We start from the raw sequence: 26,552 nt of genomic DNA, 5'->3' as shown, positions 1-26,552 counted from the left end.
CTAACCATGTGTATGTGACCAATAAAATTGGATTTGATTTTATATGAATATTGTCATTCTTCTGCAGCAGGGGTCTCTGCAACACCTGCCATAGACCTATTGCCCATGTTTCAGATGTTTTTGTTTCCTTTCACTCGACATGCACACCTGTGCCCAATGTATCATTAGTATGTAATGATTCGAGCATCCGCGTGTATCTTGCTTGTAAAACAGGACGAAACTGACTTGTGAACAAAAATAGCTTTGAAGAAAGAATTAACTGATCACGAAAGCTGTACATGACATTATTACAAATAAAATCAGTACCATACTACATCATGGTTTGATCTTCCTTCAGTCTCACTAAGGGACCAAACCAAACTCCCACCTCATTCCTTTGTTGTTGTAAGTCTCACAGGAGGTCAAGCCAGGTCACTCATGGGGAGACTTGTATACTATATTCTACAAGTTTTATCAGATTAATTGTTTTGTACAGATAATTATCACACTCAAGTTACAAATGCTGGTAAACACTTAAATACACGGAGTTTAAAGTTTTTCAAAAAAGTAGTGCACTGGGCCTTTACTAGTCCTGTATTAGGGACAGATATATATCTTCAGCTCTGGACAATTTTTTGCACCCCCTACACATCTGCAAAAAAGAATCGCAGCATCCCCACACTTACTACTTCCCGCTGCTATGGTGGGCAGAGCACTGGATTCTTGGACAAATATTCCCTAGAAGGTCATGTTCTTGTCGGGTGTCCACTCAAGCCTTTCAGTCCTTGAAAAGCTTTAGCTAGTCAGTAATTTTGGGAACACTTTACTTGACACCCAGCGCCATAACACATTATGACACAGTCATAACCATGTCATAATATGTCATAATAGCTGACGTAACTTGTCACATCCTGTTATAATATAGTCATAACACTGTCATGACACATATATTTAGACCTGTTGTGACATATATTGCGTTATTTTATGGCTGGTTATGACACCTACATAAGAGTATAAAAACCTTGGAAACCTACCATGGAATTATTTTATGGCTGGTTATGACATCTACAAAAGAGTGTTACCGCAATTTAAATACTTCACACACACACACACACACACACACACACACCTCTATAATATCTTTCTGTGGTTTGTGGGTTGTGATTCTCTTTCAGGCAAACGGGATATATTACGGCCTTTTCCCTGTACCAAACGTAACGTCTGTCAGTAATTAAATAGACTGGCAATGTTCAATTCCTGAATCCTGTTATTTAATGATAACAATTACTGAAATTAACTTAAATGGAGTTTCAGGGAATGCCTTGCTGCGGGTGAAGCAGCTTTTTTGTGGCTGGTGGGACTGGTGCCCACTTGGAGATGGGCACCAGTCCTAGGACAAGGTTTGGGTAAAGAGGGTTGTTGTGACGCATTATTTTCACATCAAAAACACAAATGGTTATATGTTATATGGAAACAATTACACAGCTTGCTGCAAACGAAATGTGTGTAGCCTATATGTGCCATTATCAGTTGCCTGCGCGAATAGCTAAACCTTGGCCAATGAATATCGAACCAAATATAAACAACAAACTTCAATAGCATTTAAAAAATATTTATTGATGAAGAATAAATTACATTTGAGTTACACATAAGTTGTTTTTCCAAAAGACCACATGCATTCGTTTCCTATTCTGGTTATTGCAGGTAGATCACATGTTTTGAATCAACGTTAGCGCAGCACAAAATGGGTTAAATGTCACGTGGTAGCGGGTGGTATCGCTTGAGGCTATAAAATTTGTATTTGAAGAAAGAGAACAAAGAATCAGAACCTATATAAGAGTCCCCAAGACGCTGCGCAGTCACTCTTTGGCATTAGAGAGAGCAGAGAAGATTACTGCCGGTGCAATCTGCGTCCACGGGTCCAGAAGAAGATGATGATGATGATGCTGACTTCTATCCTTCTATCCTGCGTCTTTACGCTGCAGTGCCTCCGAAGCATGCATTGTTCGCCAGTGCCAGAAAGAAGCAGGTACCAAGCGGCGCCGGTGAGTGCAGTATACTTGAGTTTTATACATTTTCTTTGTTTGATAATATCTCTCAACAGACAAAATTAACTTGATAGTAATTACTGGAAGTTTCATCGGTAATGCAAGTCAACCATTATCCGTGCATTTCAAATTCACCTGCTATTTCAAATCACGCACACACGAGAGTGCAGAAAAGTTTGCTTAGTTGTCATTCCCAGTTTTCCAGTTCAGATTTTCACTGCAGTGGGGGAAAATCATTTTTTTTTCTTTTTTTGAATGGTCAGTGTGCTATACCCACACTACAGTTTGCTTGCAGTTATGATTGTGCTGAGCCCTGGTTGACAGATACCAATCTGCTAAATGTTTAAAACCAATCTGGCAAACAAACAAAAAAACGAATCTTGTAGATGTATTGTTCAATATTATTAGAAGGGTTCTATGTCAATACTTAGTGTTAAGATGATGCGCCTGCCCAGTGGACAAAGTGTCATATCTTTCAATGATGACCAATACATGACAGGAGTAAATCACAACAAGATTTAAACACGGCATCATTAATCCTAATCAAAAAGATGTCTCAGTCGAATACATAACCATCCCATGATGGGACTAAGTCTAAGAAATGTTTCATTTAGCATTGACACTGACATCAAGAAGGCTTTTATTTTCAACCTTGGCTACCATGGCACAACTGAAAGTCCTGCAGGGTGTGGGCATGTGATCAATAGAGAAAGTAATTGAGTTCTTGTCTCTGCAAGGCAGGAAATTATAACAACTGGGCTACAAATACATTTTGTCAACAACCCCATGAATGAGAGGATAAAGAGATATTGCTGATAAATATTAGCCTACTGCCTCAATTACAGAGATTATCAGGGACGTTAAGATGAAAACTGAAGATTTTTATTTTGAGGTAGCCTACTGTAAACCTACTGTATAAAGGACGAAGTATGGTAAACGTCTCCTCAATGGAATGGAGGAAAAGATGTTAGTTTAGTTTCTACTCTTCCTTTTACTGAAATGACTTGCACCTGCGATGGCAACACATACAAATTGTAATTCAATGTTATCCCACTGGTAACACACTGTTTGAATCAATGTTGGTTCCACGTCATTTCAATGAAATGAAGTTGATGTCTAGTTGGTAACTGAACTGAAAATCTGTAGTCTTGTCAATTTGTTTCCCATTGTTGACAAAAGAGTGGGTGATTAAACAAGCACAGACAAGTTTCTCTGTATGTGGCATCTGGGTCAGGAAACACAGTGCCTGTTTGCTCTCTCAGGGAAAATGGAGGGAAGGGAACACGAAGGGCTCACTGTTTGGATATCTCTTTGTGAATAAAACGCATGTCCCTTGGTTTTTCGTCTTGTTTTGCTCCATTAGTTCTGTCCTCTGGCCAAACTGACACAGTGAGACCAGAGAGATTACTAGCCTCAGTTAAATAGCATCCACCTGTTGAATTAGGCTACAGCAGCTCCACATCACTGGAAGGCTCCAATGGAATGAAAAGTTAGAACGCTTTGAAAATGAACTGATCGTATTCATTTTCTCGGTTTTTATGGTCCTCAGGAACCCTCCTCTGTTTTGCAGATGCTTTACAGAAACCAATCACCTTTCAAGAGGGAGGGTTCCTGAGGACCATAAAAACCGAGAAAATTAATACGATCAGTTCATGCAAGGTGAGAGTGGCATCATCTTCTTGATTCTCAGCTCAGCACGAGGAAGTTTGTTTGCCAGGAAAGATAAGAGAGCACAGTAAGTACCCAGCGGATTTGTAATATATCTTCCATTGCCTGGTGTTACTGATTGTGGCTGATGTATTCGATTAAGGAGGATAAGGAGGCAGATACCAATGAATGTATTGATAGTGGTGCATCTATCTCTCACCTCATGAGTTTAATCCTCCTTCCTGTTATAGTGAAATAGTTTGTCTTTATTTACTCAGTTGTATATATGCACTCTCCAAATCCAGACCACATCTGATTTCTCATGTAAACATTCACTCAAGAAGACCAGCTTCTCTCTTCATAACTGGATTCACTCCAGATTCACTCCAGAATGCTTACCAAGTTGCTCAGTTTGCAGAAGATATCCTCTAGTATTGTTCTAATAGGAACGAGTTTTAGTATCCTCCTTCTAAGTTTTTACAAGACATAGTGAGATCTGACAGAATGTCCACATGTTATAATGTCAGGGCTTTAGTATAGATGGAGAAACTTTTCAGAGGTGCCTTGTACAGACATGTTGAGTTGTGCTCTTTGAATATCACTCTGCCAGATCCCCTCCACTGCATTGGCTCAGAGATCTTGTCATCACTGTTACCAGAAGCTAGATGTGTCCATACATGTAATGAATCCCCCTCTCAAAACCCGTTGGTTCACAGACACAATGATAAAACAGCCTGAATCACCTAGATGCCCACTTTCGGGGTGTACTACTTTAAAAATGGGCTATTTGCATAGTCAGCAGAACAGAAGATGATGGACTGACTAAGTGGCAGCCAAAGCAGTGGAAGCACAACACCACTGTGTACTGGGTATACACTACATATGTACATAATTACATATGTGTCCAGCCTGTACGCGCAATGGGTATACACACAGAACATCATATACAATACATGCTGTAAATGTCAACAAAGGCATGCAAAATGAGGACAGTTAAAGTTTCCGGTTCAACCCGTGACACCATGGACGTGAACTTTTACCTTTACCCTGTTGGGAATCTGAGGGGAGGAGCTGTGCTTTCTCTCACCTCAGGGGCTAGACTGGTTCATTTGATTGATGAGGGGGAATAACTTGTCAACAACACTCATTTCTTTTCTCATTTCTCTCTTTGAAACATGTTGAGTGCACACTTCTACTGCCTGTTAGCCATGATTTACAACGTACTGTAGATAGCCCACACTTCCTTTCTCATGCTGTAGGGTATATATATCTTCTTATCGCCAAACTAGATTAGAGAGCAACCCTAACATCCATATATTGAGTTGAATTCCAGTTTAAAAACTCTACAAAGTGAAATGCAGGTGAAAGACTGAGAGTTCTGCATAGTGTTCCTCCCCTTGTTTAGGGGCACATAACTCAGGGTAAGGCCCTCTCGTTTTGAGGTCTGGAGCACATTCCACAAATCCTTCTGGACATTGTTCCCATTATAGTGGGGCAGCTAAGCACATTTTGTGATAAAAGCACTAAATTTGGCACATAGGTAGATTTATAGACCCTGAAAATATTTAGATTCGTGTTCCAAGGTGGCTTAGCAGTTCAGACGTCTTTTTCCGTATTGTCGTGTCGTGTCCTGTATATATATATATTTACACCTTTTCTTCACATATCTTTAATTTATTTTATTATCCAAGAACTCAACTACAAAAGCTTTCCTGCAAAAGCTTTCCTGCAACCCGCTTCACCAATTACAATGAGTATTATTTACCTCAATCTGAAAATCCATCGTGGAAGATAGCCAGGGGCTAATTCAGAAGCTAGCCTGAAAGCTAACCAGAAGCTACTCCGATAGCTAGCCAGAAGCTAATCTGTAGCTGCCCCGAAATTAGCCGGTTTGCTGGCTAGCGTTGGTGTTTCAGCTGCCCACGTTTTGCGGTCATCAGCTATTCCTTTAGCTCGATAATCTACCTGCACTTTTGTGCAACGCGACTCGGACCGGAGCATTCCGGGACTTTTTTTTCTCTCAGTTTCCCCGGATTCCAACCGCAGGCTCTGGACACTTGCACCTTGATTTCGCAGCTAGCTAGCTGCATACCGTGTGACTATTGGCTTACGTCGACCCCGGAGCAAACTCAAATCATGCTGGAGCTAGCCAGCTGAGGAGTTCCATCACCATCCGGACCCGTTTCTTTTGTTGCTGCTGCAGATACGGAACCCCACCGGGCCTTCACGACTGACTGCCGACGTTATCTGCCCGAGGGATTTATCCAACCGGCACCTCCGTCCCGACGTTACCTGAACGCTCATCTGAGGCCCGCTAATCGTTAGCTGTCTTATCGGCTGCTATCTGAACAAAACCCCACTACACGGAACCTACCGACGGAAACGCACGAGGTACATACAATCAGACCTCCATCCTATGCTGCTACCGATAGACATATACCCGGCCAGCTGTCTGGATCGCCACGACCCCAACCAACCTCTACTCACTGGACCCTTATTGATCACTCGATTAAGCATGCCTCTCCTTAATGTAAATATGCCTTGTCCATTGCTTTTCTGGTTAGTGTTTATTGGCTTATTTCACTGTAGAGATTCTAGCCCTGCTCTCTATACCACATCCAACCTCTCAGTTCCACCACCCACATATGCGATGACATCACCTGGTTTCAATGATGTTTCTAGAGACAAGATCTCTCTCATCATCACTCAATACCTAGGTTTACCTCCACTGTATTCACATCCTACCATACCTTTGTCTGTACATTATTCCTTTAAACTATTTTATCGCCCCCAGAAACTTCCTTTTACTCTCTGCTCTAGTAGCTCTAGGCGACCAATTCTCATAGCTTTTAGCCGTACCCTTATCGTACTTCTCCTCTGTTCCTCTGGTGACGTAGAGGTGAATCCAGGCCCTGCAGTACCTGGCTCCACTCCTATTCCCCAGGCGCTCTCTTTTGATGACTTCTGTAACCGTAATAGCCTTGGCTTCATGCATGTTAACATTAGAAGCCTCCTCCCTAAGTTTGTTTTGTTCACTGCTTTAGCACACTCTACCAACCCGGATGTTTTAGCCGTGTCTGAATCCTGGCTTAGAAAGACCACCAAAAATTCAGACATTTTTATCCCCAATTACAATATTTTCAGACAAGATAGAACGGCCAAAGGGGGCGGTGTTGCAATCTACTGCAAAGACTGCCTGCAGAGTTCTGTTATACTATCCAGGTCTGTTCCCAAACAATTTGAACTTCTACTTTTAAAAATCCACCTCTCTAAAAACAAGTCTCTCACCGTTGCCGCCTGCTATAGACCACCCTCTGCCCCCAGCTGTGCTCTGGACACTATATGTGAACTGATTGCCCCCCATCTATCTTCAGAGCTCGTGCTGCTAGGCGACCTAAATTTGAACATGCTCAACACCCCAGCCACCCTACAATCTAAGCTTGATGCCCTCAATCTCACACAAATTATCAATGAACCTACCAGGTACCACCCCAATTCCGTAAACACGGGTACCCTCATAGATATCATCCTAACAAACTTGCCCTCCAAATACACCTCTGCTGTTTTCAACCAAGATCTCAGCGATCACTGTCTCATTGCCTGCATCCGTAATGGGTCAGCGGTCAAACGACCTCCACTCATCACTGTCAAACGCTCCCTGAAACACTTCAGCGAGCAGGCCTTCCTAATCGACCTGGCCGGGGTATCCTGGAAGGATATTGATCTCATCCCGTCAGTAGAGGATGCCTGGTAATTTTTAAAAAATGCCTTCCTCACCATCTTGAATAAGCATGCCCCATTCAAGAGATTTAGAACCAGGAACAGATATAGCCCTTGGTTCTCTCCTGACCTGACTGCCCTTAACCAACAGAAAAACATCCTATGGCGTTCTGCATTAGCATCGAACAGCCCCCGTGATATGCAACTTTTCAGGGAAGCCAGAAACCAATATACACAGGCAGTTAGAACAGCCAAGGCTAGCTTTTTCAAGCAGAAATTTGCTTCCTGCAACACAAATTCAAAAAAGTTCTGGGACACCGTAAAGTCCATGGAGAATAAGAACACCTCCTCCCAGCTTCCAACCGCTCTGAAGATAGGAAACACTGTCACCACCGACAAATCCACTATAATTGAGAATTTCAATAAGCATTTTTCTACGGCTGGCCATGCTTTCCACCTGGCTACCCCTACCCCGGACAACAGCACTGCCCTCCCCTCTGCTACTCGCCCAAGCCTTCCCCATTTCTCTTTCTCCCAAATACAGACAGCTGATGTTCTTAATGAGCTGCAAAATCTGGACCCTTACAAATCAGCCGGGCTAGATAATCTGGACCCTTTTTTTCTAAAACTATCTGCTGAAATTGTTGCCACCCCTATTACTAGCCTCTTCAACCTCTCTTTCGTGTCGTCTGAGATCCCCAAAGATTGGAAAGCAGCTGCGGTTATCCCCCTCTTCAAAGGGGGGGACACCCTTGACCCTAACTGCTACAGACCTATATCTATCCTATCCTGCCTTTCTAAGGTCTTCGAAAGCCAAGTCAACAAACAGATTACCGACCATTTCGAATCACACCACACCTTCTCCGCTATGCAATCTGGTTTCAGAGCTGGTCATGGGTGCACCTCAGCCACGCTCAAGGTCATAAACGATATCGTAACCGCCATCGATAGGAAACAATACTGTGCAGCCGTATTCATTGACCTGGCCAAGGCTTTTGACTCTGTCAATCACCACATCCTCATTGGCAGACTCGACAGCCTTGGTTTCTCTAATGATTGCCTCGCCTGGTTCACCAACTACTTCTCTGATAGAGTTCAGTGTGTCAAATCGGAGGGCCTGTTGTCCGGGCCTCTGGCAGTCTCTATGGGGGTGCCACAGGGTTCAATTCTTGGACCTACTCTCTTCTCTGTTTACATCAATGATGTCGCTCTTGCTGCTGGTGATTCTCTGATCCACCTCTACGCAGACGACACTATACTGTATACTTCTGGCCCTTCTTTTGACACTGTGTTAACAACCCTCCAGGCGAGCTTCAATGCCATACAACTCTCCTTCCGTGGCCTCCAACTGCTCTTAAATACAAGTAAAACCAAATGCATGCTCTTCAACCGATCGCTGCCTGCTCCTGCCCGCCTGTCCAACATCACTACTTTGGACGGCTCTGACTTAGAATATGTGGACAACTACAAATACCTAGGTGTCTGGTTAGACTGTAAACTCTCCTTCCAGACCCACATCAAACATCTCCAATCCAAAGTCAAATCTAGAATTGGCTTCCTATTCCGCAACAAAGCATCCTTTACTCATGCTGCCAAACATACCCTTGTAAAACTGACCATCCTACCAATCCTCGACTTCGGTGATGTCATTTACAAAATAGCCTCCAAAACCCTACTCAATAAATTGGATGCAGTCTATCACAGTGCCATCCGTTTTGTCACCAAAGCCCCATATACTACCCACCACTGCGACCTGTACACTCTCGTTGGCTGGCCCTCGCTTCATACTCGTCGCCAAACCCACTGGTTCCAGGTCATCTACAAGACCCTGCTAGGTAAAGTCCCCCCTTATCTCAGCTCGCTGGTCACCATAGCAGCACCTACCTGTAGCACGCGCTCCAGCAGGTATATCTCTCTAGTCACCCCCAAAACCAATTCTTCCTTTGGACGCCTCTCCTTCCAGTTCTCTGCTGCCAATGACTGGAACGAACTACAAAAATCTCTGAAACTGGAAACACCTATCTCCCTCACTAGCTTTAAGCACCAGCTGTCAGAGCAGCTCATAGATTACTGCACCTGTACATAACCCATCTACAATTTAGCCCAAACAACTACCTCTTTACCTACTGTATTTATTTATTAATTTATTTTGCTCCTTTGCACCCCATTATTTCTGTCTCTACTTTGCACTTTCTTCCAATGCAAACCAACCATTCCAGTGTTTTTTTTTTTTGTTTTTATTTTACTTGCTGTGTTGTACTCACTTCGCCTCCATGGCCTTTTTATATTTTTATTTATTTATACATATATCTGTTTGCCTTCACCTCCCTTATTTCACCTCACTTGCTCACATTGTATATAGACTTATTTTTTTTTTCACTGTATTATTGACTATATGTTTGTTTTTACTCCATGTGTAACTATGTGTTGTTGTATGTGTCGAACTGCTTTGCTTTATCTTGGCCAGGTCGCAATTGTAAATGAGAACGTGTTCTCAATTTGCCTACCTGGTTAAATAAAGGTTAAATAAAATAAAAATAAAAAAGATATGTAGCCACCCCAGATTTGGCCCATGCGGGGCATGGCAGCCATTTTTCTAAATGGCCGCATAGAGTAATACTATTTTAATATTCAGAAGGACTATATTGAGGCAAGCACACCACATTTGACACAGAGGTAGATTTGTGTAGCCTGAAAAGATTAAGATATGGAACCACCACAGATTTGGCCCTTGTGGGCCGTGGTGGCCATCTTATAAAATGGCCACTGTCGGTACTACAATGTTACAACTCTAAACAGTTTCTTTTGTAAACACACTAAATTTGTCACAGAGGTAGATTTATGTACCCTGTCAAGATATATACATGGAGCCACAACAGATTTGGCCCAAGGGGGACAAGGTAGCCATCTGAATTTGCTTCTGATATGGGCATTGCAAAGTAGCTTTAGTAGACATTTGTTTACATGCTTATGTACCTGGTAGGATGTGAACCCCAGTCTCCACCTCCAGAACCAAACGTCAGAACCAAAATAAATATTCTGTGCTTGGCCTTGAATTCAGTACCTCACGCATTCTACCTCATCTCCGCTACACTAATTAAAAAATATTGACCTACATGACTGCTGTGTTTACATTTACATTTTACATTTAAGTCATTTAGCAGACGCTCTTATCCAGAGCGACTTACAAATTGGTGCATTCACCTTAAGATATCCAGTGGAACAGCAATAGTGCATCTAAATCTTTTAGGGGGGGGGGGGGGGTCAGAAGGATTACTTTATCCTATCCTAAGTATTCCTTGAAGAGGTGGGGTTTCAGGTGTCTCCGGAAGGTGGTGATTGACTCCGCTGTCCTGGCGTCGTGAGGGAGTTTGTTCCACCATTGGGGTGCCAGAGCAGCGAACAGTTTTGACTGGGCTGAGCGGGAACTGTACTTCCTCAGTGGTAGGGAGGCGAGCAGGCCAGAGGTGGATGAACGCAGTGCCCTTGTTTGGGTGTAGGGCCTGATCAGAGCCTGAAGGTACTGAGGTGCCGTTCCCCTCACAGCTCCGTAGGCAAGCACCATGGTCTTGTAGCGGATGCGAGCTTCAACTGGAAGCCACTGGAGAGAGCGGAGGAGCGGGGTGACGTGGGAGAACTTGGGAAGGTTGAACACCAGACGGGCTGCGGCGTTCTGGATGAGTTGTAGGGGTTTAATGGCACAGGCAGGGAGCCCAGCCAACAGCGAGTTGCAGTAATCCAGACGGGAGATGACAAGTGCCTGGATTAGGACCTGCGCCGCTTCCTGTGTGAGGCAGGGTCGTACTCTGCGGATGTTGTAGAGCATGAACCTACAGGAACGGGCCACCGCCTTGATGTTAGTTGAGAACGACAGGGTGTTGTCCAGGATCACGCCAAGGTTCTTAGCGCTCTGGGAGGAGGACACAATGGAGTTGTCAACCGTGATGGCGAGATCATGGAACGGGCAGTCCTTCCCCGGGAGGAAGAGCAGCTCCGTCTTGCCGAGGTTCAGCTTGAGGTGGTGATCCGTCATCCACACTGATATGTCTGCTAGACATGCAGAGATGCGATTCGCCACCTGGTCATCAGAAGGGGGAAAGGAGAAGATTAATTGTGTGTCGTCTGCATAGCAGTGATAGGAGAGACCATGTGAGGTTATGACAGAGCCAAGTGACTTGGTGTATAGCGAGAATAGGAGAGGGCCTAGAACAGAGCCCTGGGGGACACCAGTGGTGAGAGCACGTGGTGAGGAGACAGATTCTCGCCACGCCACCTGGTAGGAGCGACCTGTCAGGTAGGACGCAATCCAAGCGTGGGCTGCGCCGGAGATGCCCAACTCGGAGAGGGTGGAGAGGAGGATCTGATGGTTCACAGTATCGAAGGCAGCCGATAGGTCTAGAAGGATGAGAGCAGAGGAGAGAGAGTTAGCTTTAGCAGGGCGGAGCGCCTCCGTGATACAGAGAAGAGCAGTCTCAGTTGAATGACTAGTCTTGAAACCTGACTGATTTGGATCAAGAAGGTCATTCTGAGAGAGATAGCAGGAGAGCTGGCCAAGGACGGCACGTTCAAGAGTTTTGGAGAGAAAAGAAAGAAGGGATACTGGTCTGTAGTTGTTGACATCGGAGGGATCGAGTGTAGGTTTTTTCAGAAGGGGTGCAACTCTCGCTCTCTTGAAGACGGAAGGGACGTAGCCAGCGGTCAAGGATGAGTTGATGAGCGAGGTGAGGTAAGGGAGAAGGTCTCCGGAAATGGTCTGGAGAAGAGAGGAGGGGATAGGGTCAAGCGGGCAGGTTGTTGGGCGGCCGGCCGTCACAAGACGCGAGATTTCATCTGGAGAGAGAGGGGAGAAAGAGGTCAGAGCACAGGGTAGGGCAGTGTGAGCAGAACCAGCAGTGTCGTTTGACTTAGCAAACGAGGATCGGATGTCGTCGACCTTCTTTTCAAAATGGTTGACGAAGTCATCTGCAGAGAGGGAGGAGGGGGGGGGGGGGATTCAGGAGGGAGGAGAAGGTGGCAAAGAGCTTCCTAGGGTTAGAGGCAGATGCTTGGAATTTAGAGTGGTAGAAAGTGGCTTTAGCAGCAGAGACAGAAGAGGAAAATGTAGAGAGGAGGGAGTGAAAGGATGCCAGGTCCGCAGGGAGGCGAGTTTTCCTCCATTTCCGCTCGGCTGCCCGGAGCCCTGTTCTGTGAGCTCGCAATGAGTCGTCGAGCCACGGAGCGGGAGGGGAGGACCGAGCCGGCCTGGAGGATAGGGGACATAGAGAGTCAAAGGATGCAGAAAGGGAGGAGAGGAGGGTTGAGGAGGCAGAATCAGGAGATAGGTTGGAGAAGGTTTGAGCAGAGGGAAGAGATAATAGGATGGAAGAGGAGAGAGTAGCGGGGGAGAGAGAGCGAAGGTTGGGACGGCGCGATACCATCCGAGTAGGGGCAGTGTGGGAAGTGTTGGATGAGAGCGAGAGGGAAAAGGATACAAGGTAGTGGTCGGAGACTTGGAGGGGAGTTGCAATGAGGTTAGTGGAAGAACAGCATCTAGTAAAGATGAGGTCAAGTGTATTGCCTGCCTTGTGAGTAGGGGGGGAAGGTGAGAGGGTGAGGTCAAAAGAGGAGAGGAGTGGAAAGAAGGAGGCAGAGAGGAATGAGTCAAAGGTAGACGTGGGGAGGTTAAAGTCACCCAGAACTGTGAGAGGTGAGCCGTCCTCAGGAAAGGAGCTTATCAAGGCATCAAGCTCATTGATGAACTCTCCGAGGGAACCTGGAGGGCGATAAATGATAAGGATGTTAAGCTTGAAAGGGCTGGTAACTGTGACAGCATGGAATTCAAAGGAGGCGATAGACAGATGGGTAAGGGGAGAAAGAGAGAATGACCACTTGGGAGAGATGAGGATCCCGGTGCCACCACCCCGCTGACCAGAAGCTCTCGGGGTGTGCGAGAACACGTGGGCAGACGAAGAGAGAGCAGTAGGAGTAGCAGTGTTATCTGTGGTGATCCATGTTTCCGTCAGTGCCAAGAAGTCGAGGGACTGGAGGGAAGCATAGGCTGAGATGAACTCTGCCTTGTTGGCCGCAGATTGGCAGTTCCAGAGGCTGCCGGAGACCTGGAACTCCACGTGGGTCGTGCGCGCTGGGACCACCAGGTTAGGGTGGCCGCGGCCACGCGGTGTGAAGCGTTTGTATGGTCTGTGCAGAGAGGAGAGGACAGGGATAGACAGACACATAGTTGACCGGCTACAGAAGAGGCTACGCTAATGCAAAGGAGATTGGAATGACAAGTGGACTACACGTCTCGAATGTTCAGAAAGTTAAGCTTACGTTGCAAAAATCTTATTGACTAAAATGATTAAAATGATACAGTACTGCTGAGGTAGGCTAGCTAGCAGTGGCTGCGTTGTTGACTTTGTTTGAAAGTGTAGCTGGCTAGGTGACCTCGGTAACTGGCTAGATAATTAGTCTAAACTACGCAATTGTCTTAGATACAAGGACAGCAAAGACAACTATGTAGCTAGCTAACACTAGCTAGCTAACACTACACTAATCAAATCGTACCGTTGTAATGTAATAGTTTCTACAGTGGTGCTATTCGGTAGAAGTTGGCTAGCTAGCAGTGTTAGCAGTGTTAGCAGTGTTGACTAGCAGTGTTGACTAGGTAGGAAAATGGCAGCGCGGCGGACGAAAATAGCTGGCTAGCTAACCGAAATTACTCTAGACTCCACAGTTATCTTAGATACAAAGACAGCAAAGACAACTATGTAGCTAGCTAACACTACACTAATCAAGTCGTTCCGTTGTTCCGTTGAATGTAATAGTTTCTACAGTGCTGCTATTCGGTGGCTAGCTGGCTAGCTAGCAGTGTTGATTACGTTACGTTACGTTAAAAGGACGAAAATAGCTGGCTAGCTAACCTAGATAATTGCTCTAAACTACACAAATTATCTTTGATACAAAGACGGCTATGTAGCTAGCTAAGATCAAACAAATCAAACCGTTGTACTGTAATGAAATGAAATGAAATGCGATACTACCTGTGGAGCGAAGCGGAATGCGACCGGGTTGTTGAAAGCGGAAAGTGTGTTTCTGTCACGCTCGTCATTATGAATGGACCAAGGTGCAGCGTGGTAGGCGTACATTTTCCTTTATTAAATGAACACCGAACAAAAACAACAAAATACCAAACGAAACGTGAAGCTAATAATAGTGCTGACATGCAACTATCCATAGACAAGATCCCACAAAGCACAAAGGGGAAATGGCTGCCTAAATATGATCGCCAATCAGAGACAACGATTGGGACCGTGGATTGGACCAGTTTATCATTGTCTCTGATTGGGAACCATAACAGGCCAACATCGACATATAAAACGCCTAGATGACCCACCCTAAATCACACCCCGACCTAACCAACATAGAGAATAAAAGCTCTCGATGGTCAGGGCGTGACAGTACCCCCCCCCCCAAAGGTGCGGACTCCGACCACAAAACCTGACTCAATAGGGGAGGGTCCGGGTGGGCATCTACCGTCGGGGGCGGCTCCGATGCAGGGCGAAGTACCCACTCCGCTCGCAGATACGTCTTCCTCCATGGCGGCTATGGTGCGGGGATCGTCGCCGGAAGCTCCGGACCACGGGTGCCGCAGGAACCGGACTGTAGGTCGCCGCTGTAGGAACCGGACCGTGGAGCGTCGCCGGATATTCCGGACTGTGGATCGTCGCCGAGGGCTCCGGGCCGTGGATCGTCGCCGGAGGAACCGGACCGTGAATTGTTGCCGGAAGCTCCGGACCGTGGATCGTCGCCGGAGGCTCTGAACTGAGAACCCCCGCTGGAGGCTTTGGACCGCAGATTGTCGCTGGAGGCTCTGGACCTCAGACCGTCGCAGGAGGTTCCGGGCTGTGGACCGTCTCAGGAGGTTCTGGACATGCAACTATCCATAAACAAGATCCCACAAAGCACAAAGGGGAAATGGCTGCCTAAATATGATCCCCAATCAGAGACAACGATAAACAGCTGCCTCTGATTTGGAATCATAACAGGCCAACATCAACATATAAAACGCCTAGATGACCCACCCTAAATCACACCCCAACCTAACCAACATAGAGAATAAAAGCTCTCGATGGTCAGGTTGTGACCGTTTCCTTCTGTACTCTTTGTAATATACTGTGTGTTACTGTTAAACATTTTGGTTTTGAGGATATCCAGAGCAAGAAGTATAGACCAGAAATATGACTTAGTATAGGCGATAACTTTTTGTAGATTCAAGGTTTGTAAAATAGTGGCACAGTCTGCAGCCTTTGAGTAAAATGATTATGGCTCCATATCTTAATCTTTTCAGCACACCTCAATCTACCTCTGTGCCAAATTTGGTGTGTAAGTCTCAAAATAGGCCTTCTGAAATGTAAATTGTATTACCATCTGCGGCCATTTCATAAGTTGACTGCCACGACCCCCAGAGGCCAAATCTGAGCGGGCTTCGTTTCTAAATTGTTTCAGGGTACATGAATATACCTCTGTGTCAAACTTGGTGTGTTTATCTAAAATAAAGTCCTCCAAAACTCTAACATTGTATTACCGACAGTAGCCATTTTGTAAAATGGCTGCCATGCCCTCTAGGGGTCAAATCTGGGGTGGATCCATAGCTAAATGTATTCAGTGTTCATAAATCTTCCTCTGTGCCAAATTGTGGAGCTTTTATCTTAAAACAGTCCTTCTGAATTCCCAAAAAGTTTTGCTGTTGGTGCCCATTTTTTTTTTAATGCTTCCACGCCCACAGTGGCCAAATCTGTGGTGGCTCCATATCTAAATGTTTTCAGAGTACATCAATCTACACCGGTGCCACATTTTTACCACAAAAATGCACAACACATTTTTGCAGCTATCGGTCACCCCACAACTCCACAACACGATTTCCTCACAGAGCAGAAGTTAGCTACCAGAGGAGGGTGGTCACTTCAGCAACATGGTATCTTAACCCAATGACAGAATGATTATCTGGTATCTATCATTCATTTAGAAGACACTGCAGTACACTACCTTTTTTGATCATGAATACACCGCAATGGCTCCTGAAATGCAATGCTGCAGGAGCTGTAAAAGGCCTGCAATTGTACAACTTCAAAAAGCCATCGAGACACTGTGCCACTGACAGAATTTCTCCTTTCTGTAATTTACGCTCGAGGTATGAGTTAATGAGCAGAACCATTTCCTCTGGGTTCTGCAGGGGGATATTTACTGTACTAGTTCCTATGTGTAATGATAACTGACAGTACAGTAAGCTCCAAGCCCACAATATTTTCTGTTATTTTTGACCTCTCATACTTCCACCTTCAGAAATATTTACAGGCAATCATGTTCAGGCAATGTTTCTATTTTTTATTTTACCTTTATTTAACTAGGCAAGTCAGTTATGAACAAATTCTTATTTTCAATGACGGCCTAGGAACAGTGGGTTAACTACCTTGTTCAGGGGCAGAATGACAGATTTTTACCTTGTCAGCTCGGGGATTCAACCTTTCGGTTACTAGTCCAACGCTCTAACCACTAGGCTACCTGCCGCCCCAATGTCAATGTATGCATGGATTATAATAAAAAGTAATGCATTTGGATACATATTTCTACCAAATCTGGTGTTCTCTAATGATTTTAAAATTATTTTTCTAATAAATGTTGCTCATGTTCCTGCTTTTACAAAGGGATGGCTCCAGAGGTCTGATCTCTACAACCTGAAGAAGAGAGGAAGAGTCGCCCATCCTCAGGACACACTCAAAGACACAGCCTTGGTCAGAGGAGACCCTATAAGAGCAGCCCTGGTAACTAACAGCACTGAGGTGTCTAACCGCCCCCGCTGTGGCGTCCCTGACTACCCTATGCTGAATGATGTCCTCTACAGGGGGAAACACAGGCAGAAACGCTTTGTCCTGTTCGGGGTGCGCTTGGAGAATACTGACCTCACCTACAAGTAAGGATATATTATTATTATCATAGTATAACCACACTGTTGAACGGCTTGTATGTATTTAGAGATGGACTTGGACCCAACCAAGGAAATATACTTTTATATATGACATGTTTTGGTGGATAGTTGCCAGTACAACTGGTTATAAAGGTACAGTATGCCCAGAATCCAGTGTTACTCTATCCATCATTTGTTTATTTTTTAAGTCCCATGTTGAGTCACAGCTCGTATATTCTAACTCAACAAGGCAAGCAGGAGGTGCACTCTCATCACGTTTGCCTCAAAAACAAAGTGTGTCTCTGAAAAGGAGGGACCTACGATGTTATTTCTTTGCCTCCTTCGGAGACTCACGGCATGGAGTGTCTGGGCTGTCTGTCAGCTGGATGCTGCCTCTCTGTCTGTGTCCTCTGGTTCCTCTCATTGTGGCTGTTCTTTATCATAATGCATGGTATCTAAAGAGCCACTCAGAGAGAGGAGGAGAGGGCAAGCCATGATGGGCTAATGAGACTGCTGGAGTTGAGCAATACATTTGTCTCAATGTGCCCAGGGATAGGAGTAAGGCTCGCTGGTGTCATGGCAGTGTTACATTGGGAGCCCTCATGCTCAGGACAGTGGAATCACTGGGTTTGCCAAGGGCTTTAGTTTGGATAGTCCACTTAGGCATGCATTTGATATGAATCAACTTCTTTGATGATTCCCTAATTTGATTTTAATTGTTGACATAAGCTCTCTAAAGAGTTTCTTTGTTTTAATGTAATAGTCATCCTGGTTTTACCTGAGACAGCTCATGTAAAGGTGAAGGAAGAGGACTGTTATACACAATTATCTTACAGAGCCTGCGGGGCTATGTAACAGCACACCTCTCTGTTGATTTGATGGTTAGATATCAAATCAAATTGTATTGGTCACATACACATGGTTAGCAGATGTTAATGCGAGTGTAGCGAAATGCTTGTGCTTCAAGTTCCGACAGTGCAGTAATATCTAACAAGTAATCTAACACACAAATGTAAAGGGATGAATAAGAACATGTACATAAGAATATATGGATGAGCGATGGCCGTGCGGCATAGGCAAGATGCAGTAGATGGTATAGAATACAGTATATACATATGAGATGAGTAATGTAGGATATGTAAATATTATTAAAGTGCCGTTATTTAAAGTGACTAGTGATACCTTTATTAAGTACATTTATTTAAGTGGCCAGAGATTTGAGTCTGTATGTTGGCAGCAGCCTCTCTATGTTAGCGATGGCTGTTTAACAGTCTGATGGCCTTGAGATAGAAGCTGTTTTTCAGTCTCTCGGTCCCAGCTTTGATGCACCTGTGCTGACCTCGCCTTCTGGATGATAGCGGGGTGAACAGGCAGTGGCTCGGGTTGTTGTCCTTGATGATCTTTATGGCCTTCCTGTGACATCGGGTGCTGTAGGTGTCCTGGAGGGCAGATAGTTTGCCCTCGGTGATGTGTTGTGCAGACCACTTTACCCTCTGGAGAGCCTTGCGGTTGTGGGCGGTGCAGTTGCCGTACCAGGCGGTGATACAGCCTGACAGGATGCTCTCGATTGTGCATCTGTAAAAGTTTGTGAGTGTTTTAGATGACAAGCCAAATTTCTTCAGCCTCCTGAGGCTGTCTGTGTCGGTGGACCATTTCAGTTTGTCCGTGATGTGTACGCCGAGGAACATAAAACTTTCCACCTTCGCCACTACTGTCCCATCAATGTGGATGGGGGGGGGGGGGGGTGCTCCCTCTGCTGTTTCCTGAAGTCCACAAACATTTCCTTTGTTTTGTTGATGTTGAGTGAGAGGTTATTTTCCTGACACCACACTCCGAGGGCCCTCACCTCCTCCCTGTAGGCCGTCTCGTCGTTGTTGGTAGTCAGGCCTACCTCTGTAGTGTTGTCTGCAAACTTGATGATTGAGTTGGAAGCGTGCATGACCACGCAGTCATGGGTGAACAGGGAGTACAGGAGGGGGCTGAGAACGCACCCTTGTGGGGCCCCAGTGTTGAGGATCAGTGGGGTGGAGATGTTGTTTCCTACCTTCACCACCTGGGGGCGGCCCGTCAGAAAGTCCAGGACCCAGTTGCACAGGGCGGGGTCGGTCTCGAGCTTAATGACAAGTTTGGAGGGTACTATGGTGTTAAATGCTGAGCTGTAGTCAATGAACAGCATTCTTAGATAGGTATTCCTCTTGTCCAGATGGGATACGGCAGTGTGCAGTATGATTGCGATTGCATCGTCAGTGGGCCTATTGGGGCGGTAAGCAAATTGGAGTCTAGGGTATCAGGTAGGTTGGAGGTGATATGATCCTTGACTAGTCTCTGAAAGCACTTCATGATGACAGAAGTAAGTGCAACGGGGCGATAGTCATTTAGTTTTGTTATCTTAGCTTTCTTGGGAACAGGAACAATGGTGGCCATCTTGAAGCATGTGGGGACAACAGACTGGGATAGGGATTGATTGAATATGTCCGTAAACACACCAGCCAGCTGGTCTGCGCGTGCTCTGAGGACGCGGCTAGGGAAGCCGTCTGGGCCGGCAGCCTTGCGAGGGTTAAGACGTTTAAATGTTTTACTCACCTTGGCCACAGAGGAGAGCCCACAGGTTTTGGTAGTGGGCTGTGTCAGTGGCACTGTATTATCCTCAAAGCGAGCAAAGTTGTTTAATTTGTCTGGGAGCAAGACGTCGATGTCTGCGACGGGGCAGTTTTTTTATTTTTGTTTATCCGTGATTGACTGATGAGAGGGAGGTTATAGATATGTAACAATGCTGGTGGTCTATGGTGTGTTTCTACAGACTACAGATGATGGTGTGTGGAGTTTACAGTCTCTGATGTTTATATCTATATCTCTTCCTCAGAGTGGTTCGCTTCCCCTGGCAGATGAGTGAGGACAAGGTGCGGCGTGTCCTGCAGGAAGCACTGAGAGTGTGGAGTGAGGTCACACCCCTCACCTTCACTGAGGTCAGCAGTGGAAAGGCTGACATTGTCATCGACTTCACCAGGTACGCATGTGGTAGAGTAAGTGTATTCAAATGTCCGATTACAAGTTACTGAGTTACTGAGTCACTTTCCTGATATGGAGCTCTACTGTAGGTACTGGCATGGAGATAACCTGCCCTTTGACGGGCCTGGGGGCATTCTAGCTCATGCCTTCTTCCCCAAGACCCACAGGGAGGGCGACATCCATTTTGACTATGATGAAGCATGGACCCTTGGCAACTACATGGGTGAGTGTTTGCTTGGTAGGGAACATGCAAGAAGTATGAAGAGTTCATTTACATAGAGCTCTATGTAAAATTAGTACAGTCAGGAAGTAGTTGTCAGCTCTGTGGTTGTACTGTGTATCCCTGTAGGTGTGACCCTCTCCCTGTATCCACTGCAGGCACAGACCTCCTCCAAGTGGCTGCTCATGAGTTTGGACATGTTCTGGGCCTGCAGCACTCACGGGAACTGGGTGCAGTGATGTCCCCTTATTACAGCTTCTCCTATCCCCTGGAGTTGAGCGAGGATGACAAGCTGGGGATCCAATACCTGTACGGCCATCGTCCACATATCCTGCCCCCACCTCCACTATCACCACCACTACAAATCCCCACAGAGACCAATGAGATCATTAGTAGTATCGTGAGTGTTACATCTTGCCATTCATATGTTTTGAGGTGCTACACAGGCAAATAATAATAACATAAGACATAAAATACAACTGAGAAACTAGCCACACAAGAATACACATAATATGACAGTATGGAGATGCACTATTGATCCTCTTTCTGTTTCCAGCCTGATGTCTGCCAGACAGACTTTGATGCTGTGTCTATGATCCGTGGGGAGCTGTTTTTCTTTAAATCAAGCTATGTGTGGCGCATTCGGGAGGGGCGGCTGGAGGCGGGCTACCCCGCGCTGGCGTCCCGCCATTGGAGGGGGATTCCAGAGAGCATTGATGCTGCCTTTGAAGACCAATCAGGGAGTATCTGGTTCTTTCAAGGTATGTGTCAGAGATGTTGGCTGTCTGTGCTGTGGTTAGTCATGTCTTATGAGTATAGGATTAGATAAGCCTCAAGTTGAGTACAGACAGGTAAATATACATGTAGACAGACAAGCAGTAAAATGACTGCTTTATAGCGTTATGCCCTTTTTGGTTACCCAGAAAAGTGTTCTTCCAAGACCAAATGCAGCAACCTTAAGTAGGGCATGTCAACAGTGACAAGAGTGTTGAATAGCCAATAGTTATGGAAACTATGAAAACTTAGCCCAGATCCTTGCAGGGCCACAGCAAGGGCATCTAATGTATGAAGTTCTCTCTCTCTCTCAAAGGTCAAAGCTACTGGGTGTTTGATGCAGAGAGACAGATCACAGGGCCAGAACCTGTGCGCAGGCTCGGCCTGTCAGTCTCCCACATCCAGGCAGCCCTGCTCTGGGGCCGGGACAGCAGTTACAACACCTACTTCTTCAAGTCAGGCAGCTACTGGAGGTTCAGCCCCAAGGAGAACCGCGTCCACTCTGTCTACCCTCGCAACATGCAGGACTGGAGCGGCATCCCCAGTGATGTTGACGCAGCCTTCAAGGACCAGTACGGTAATATATCTTATGAATGAATCACCCAATCAGCTTTACATTTTGAGGTGAGTCCTACATTGAAATGTTCCATGATGGAATAATTATTGGATTGCATTGAGTAGTCCTTTTCACTCGAACCCGTATACGGGTTGAAAATTGCAGATTCGGCCAAGGATAAGCACCTTAATTGGAACGCAGTGCCTGCACTGTAACATGCTATACATGATGTCAGAGCCCAGGGTCTTTGCTTCACAGAGCTGTATGGGTTTTGACTGACAGCTGCTCTGAACTTGAGCACAGAAGTTTCCCCCATCCCTCCTGCTAATTGGGCAACTTTAGCTAAATGTTTGTTGTCTGAGAAATGCTGTAAATTACGAGTGCTCTGTGTATTTTTAAAGATGAGATGTTGAGGATTATAATAAATACTGCTTTGATGTTATACAAGCAAGCCAGACACCAGTGAGTCCAAATGTGCACTTCACATTTCCATATCATAAAACTAATGTAATATACAGTTGGAATTCTGAACTTACATGCTCGCAACTAGATTTAGAATTTTGGAATATTGACAAGTGGCAGTTGGGATGTCGAGTGCGCAAACATCACTATGTTTGATGCACAGTTACAAGATGACATGGCGTCATACCCTGAATTGTTCAGAACAGAATGTGTTTCTGTGTTTCTCTATTGTGTAGAAAATGAGCTGTGGACCACGCATCTGAATGCAGTCATGACTCCATTCTATGATCACCAAAATTACTATCTGTTTCTCTGAACTGCCCTGTGAAAGACTTACCCTGTAAGATCCTATTTTATAACTTAGCTAGTCATGTTGTCAATAGAACAAACTTAGAAATGATGCCCACCTGACCCAAATGGCAATTCATAATGGTCCGTTTTTGGATTGCGTAAAAAACAGTAATTATGGAAAGGCAGGGATGCAGGGCTGTGTTCCAAACAAAACAACTACAAGTGTGCTTGCTCTAGTTCCTCAATGGCAAAGCTAGGAGAGATAAAATAAGTTGAAGACTTTTATGACTGAGTCATAAAAGTACATTGAAATTACTTGGGAACTGTACACACTTTGGAGAGGTGTGCAGCCACTTGGAGACACCAATTAGTCCTCTCACCCAAACCCTTGTCATTTTTTGGTCTTATATTTCACCTACCCCACATTTTCAGGAATATTCTTAGCATGTTACTGAATGTATCCAGAATATTTCCAGATTTCTCTATCAATAAATGCAGCGAATAGTACAGTAAATGTAAAATGCACAGAAAATCTATCAAAATCAGGGCAATGTTTGGATTCAGTCTTGTGTCAAGTGAACTGTTGAGTCCTCACCTTTAGTCTAATAATTTTTTCCATAATCTCCAAACTGTTCCCTTTTAATTGCTACCATGTTTATGCATATGTTTTCTGTAAGAAACATTTCAATGTAGCCCAGTCCTTATAGGCCAATTCCCACGAGTGTAAGGAGCTAATAGATTTTTTTAATTTATTGACAGGCTATGCCCACCTTATCCGAGGGAGGCAGTACTGGAAGTTTGATCCTGTGGAGATGAATTTACTAGAGGGGTATCCTCGCTATATTGGAATGGACTTCTTTGGTTGCCTAAATGCATGAATAATCAGTATTAAGTGATGCTGCTGTCTCAAGATCAAACCCAAGTCCAAGTTTAGTCCAACTATGCCCTCGTACTTATGGTCTTCAAATACAACGTTGTAATGTTGTGCATTTTTTGGGAACAAGACCATTGCATCTACAGAGGCTTCTTCATCTTCTTCCAAATGTTGAAGAAACAAACTATTTAGAGAGAGACTATTTCTTTACTTGAGTGAGTTCCAAAAAATGTGTGTTCTTCCTCAAATACGTTTTTGTTTAATCATGATCTTAACACTTTGAATGGACTAGATGCTTAATTCTTCTCAGGGAAACACAAATTCAAATGTTTCCTCAGAGTTTGGACTTCATGTGCAGCTATGTACTTGTATTTATTTGTTACTGGGTTCGGTTCTAGGGTCAGAAGTTGCGTTGTTCAAGACCATGGGCAGACAGTACAGTGCCATCTACAGTCCAGTACCAACCAATTGCAGGAGGTTCTTTTGAACTATATTATGATGTATAATTTACTCCAGAGATGTTGCAGCATAAACATGTTTGCTTTATTCTTAAAGGGAAATATGTCTAAGGCACTGCAGTTAAGGTGTTAAATCTGTTAATCACTGACAATCAGGGACACCTTTTGTTCTCAAATGTTATGAACACTTACTCAGAGTCTTATATGTATGACATCAAGTACATTATCGCGTCACATTTCATTTCTCTCTAAGATTACTATACTTAATTCAATAATGTTCCATCCATGGAGCTCTCAGTCAGTGCAAAGGGATGGGGTGAACTTGGTGTTGCATTATGTGAATCTAAGCCATGCGGATAAGTTACGTTTTGGTTCACTGCAGTTTGTCAGTGCAGGACACTGATATATCTGCTTTACTGTAAAATACACTACCGGTCTAAAGTTTTAGAACACCTACTCATTCAAGGGTTTTTCTTTATTTTTACTATTTTCTACACTGTAGAATAATAGTGAAGACATCAAAACTATGAAATGGCACATACTGTATGGAATCATGTAGTAACCAAAAAAGTGTTAAGAAGGGGCAGTATTGAGTAGCTTGGATGAAAGGTGCCCATTGTAAACGGTCAGTCTCAGTTGCTAATATATGCATATTATTAGTATTGGATAGAAAACACTCTAAACTTTCTAAAACTGTTTGAATTAAGTCTGTGAGATTAACAGAACTCATATGGCAGGCAAAAACCTGAGAAGTTCCACATCCTGTTTGGATTTTTTCTGGGGGTGCCATATTTTCAACCAAGCTCTTATTGAATATAAAGAGAGATATGGATGGGTTTTCACTTCCTACGACTTCCACTAGATGTCAACAGTCAATAGAACTTAGTCTGATGACTCTAATTTGAAGGGGATTCGAAGGAGACAGGAATGATTCACCACTGCCATGGGGTGACCATGCATTCAACACGCGCGTTCACGTGAGAGGCAGCTCCGTTCCATCTCTCAATTGAAGTCGATTTAATTCTCTGGTTGGAACGTTATTCAAGATATATGTTAACAACATTCTAAAGATTGATTCAGTACATCGTTTGACATGTTTCTACTGACTGTAACGGAACGTTTGGACATTTCGTCACGTTATAGTGGTCACGCTTTGAGACTTTGGTTAGGGTATTTGGTAAACAATTCGAAAGTAGCTAATTTGACATAAATAACGGACATGAACGAACAAATCAAGCATTTATTGTGGGCCTGGGATTCCTAGGACTGCATTCTGATGAATTCATCAAAGGTAAGGAAACATTTATCATGTATTTTCTGGTTTCTGTTGAGTCCAACATGGTGGCTAATTTGGCTAATCATCTGAGCTCCGTCTCAGATTATTGCATGGTTTATATTTCCGTAAAGTTTAAAAAAAAATCTGACACAGCGGTTGCATTAAGGAGAGGTATATCTATAATTCTATGTGTATTACTTGTATTATCATTTATATTTATGTTGAGTATTTCTGTTGAAACGATGTGGCTATGCAAAGTCACTTGATGTTTTTGCAACTAGGGAATCTAACGCCTCAATGTAAACTCCGATTTTTTTATATAAATACGAACTTAATCAAACAAAACATGCATGTATTGTGTAACATGAAGTCCTATGAGTGTCATCTGATGAAAATAATCAAAGGTTAGTGATTAATTTTATCTCTATTCTGCTTTCGCTGGAAAAAATGGCTGTGGTTATTGTGGTTTTGTGGTGACCTAACATAATCGTTTGTAGTGCTTTCGCTGAAAAGCCTATTTGAAATCGGACACTTTGGTGGGATTAACAACAAGATTACATTTAAAATGATATAAGACACATGAATGTCTGAGGAATTTTAATTATGATATTTCTGTTTTTTGAATTTGGCGCCCTGCACTTCGACTGGCTGTTGTCATATTGATCCCGTTAACGGGACTGCAGCCATTTAAACAAATCAAAATATATTTTATATTTGAGATTCTTCAAATAGCCACCCTTTGCCTTGATGACAACTTTGCACACTCTTGGCATTCTCTCAACCAGCTTCACCTGGAATTCTTTTCCAACAGTCTTGAAGGAGTTCCCACATCTCAAATAAATATTTTGATTTGTTTAACACTTTTTTGGTTACTACATGATTCCATATATGTTATTTCATCGTTTTGATGTCTTCACTATTATTCTACCATGTACAAAATAGTAAAAATAAAGAAAAACCCTTGAATGAGTAGGTGTTCTAAAACTTTTGACCAGTAGTGTATGTATTTGTGATATTTTGTGTTTGTATGTATTTGTGATATTTTGTGTTTGACAGCCAATAGCTGCAGCCGGGCAGATAACTTGTTTTTAATCTGTCTCTTCTAACATTTCGAGTGTTGACTATAGAGCTCAGAAGTATTTCAGGACATAATTGACCTTTAATTAAAAGAGCCATTATATCGGTTCTAATTACATATTAACATGTTTTTCTACTCAAATGTCACATTTACTATGTAAATACAAATATATGAATTCTGTACTGTGTTTTGGTACAAATAAAATATTTTAGCTTGA

General features: G+C 44.1%; 1 protein-coding gene across 1 annotated transcript; it reads left to right on the top strand.

The window, feature by feature from the left end:
- The first annotated feature begins 1,755 nt into the window (after positions 1-1,755).
- On the top strand, positions 1,756-26,552 carry LOC129826159 (stromelysin-3-like). Its single transcript, XM_055886541.1, has 8 exons — positions 1,756-2,024; positions 17,078-17,343; positions 20,201-20,344; positions 20,436-20,569; positions 20,725-20,966; positions 21,123-21,327; positions 21,657-21,917; positions 23,409-26,552. The coding sequence occupies exons 1-8, from the start codon at positions 1,911-1,913 to the stop codon at positions 23,525-23,527; spliced, it is 1,485 nt and encodes a 494-aa protein (XP_055742516.1). The 5' UTR covers positions 1,756-1,910; the 3' UTR covers positions 23,528-26,552.

Source organism: Salvelinus fontinalis, chromosome 28 (assembly GCF_029448725.1).
Source record: "Salvelinus fontinalis isolate EN_2023a chromosome 28, ASM2944872v1, whole genome shotgun sequence".
In the NCBI taxonomy this organism is placed as follows: Eukaryota; Metazoa; Chordata; class Actinopteri; order Salmoniformes; family Salmonidae; genus Salvelinus; species Salvelinus fontinalis.
This window is presented reverse-complemented; position numbering and strand designations above follow the sequence as displayed.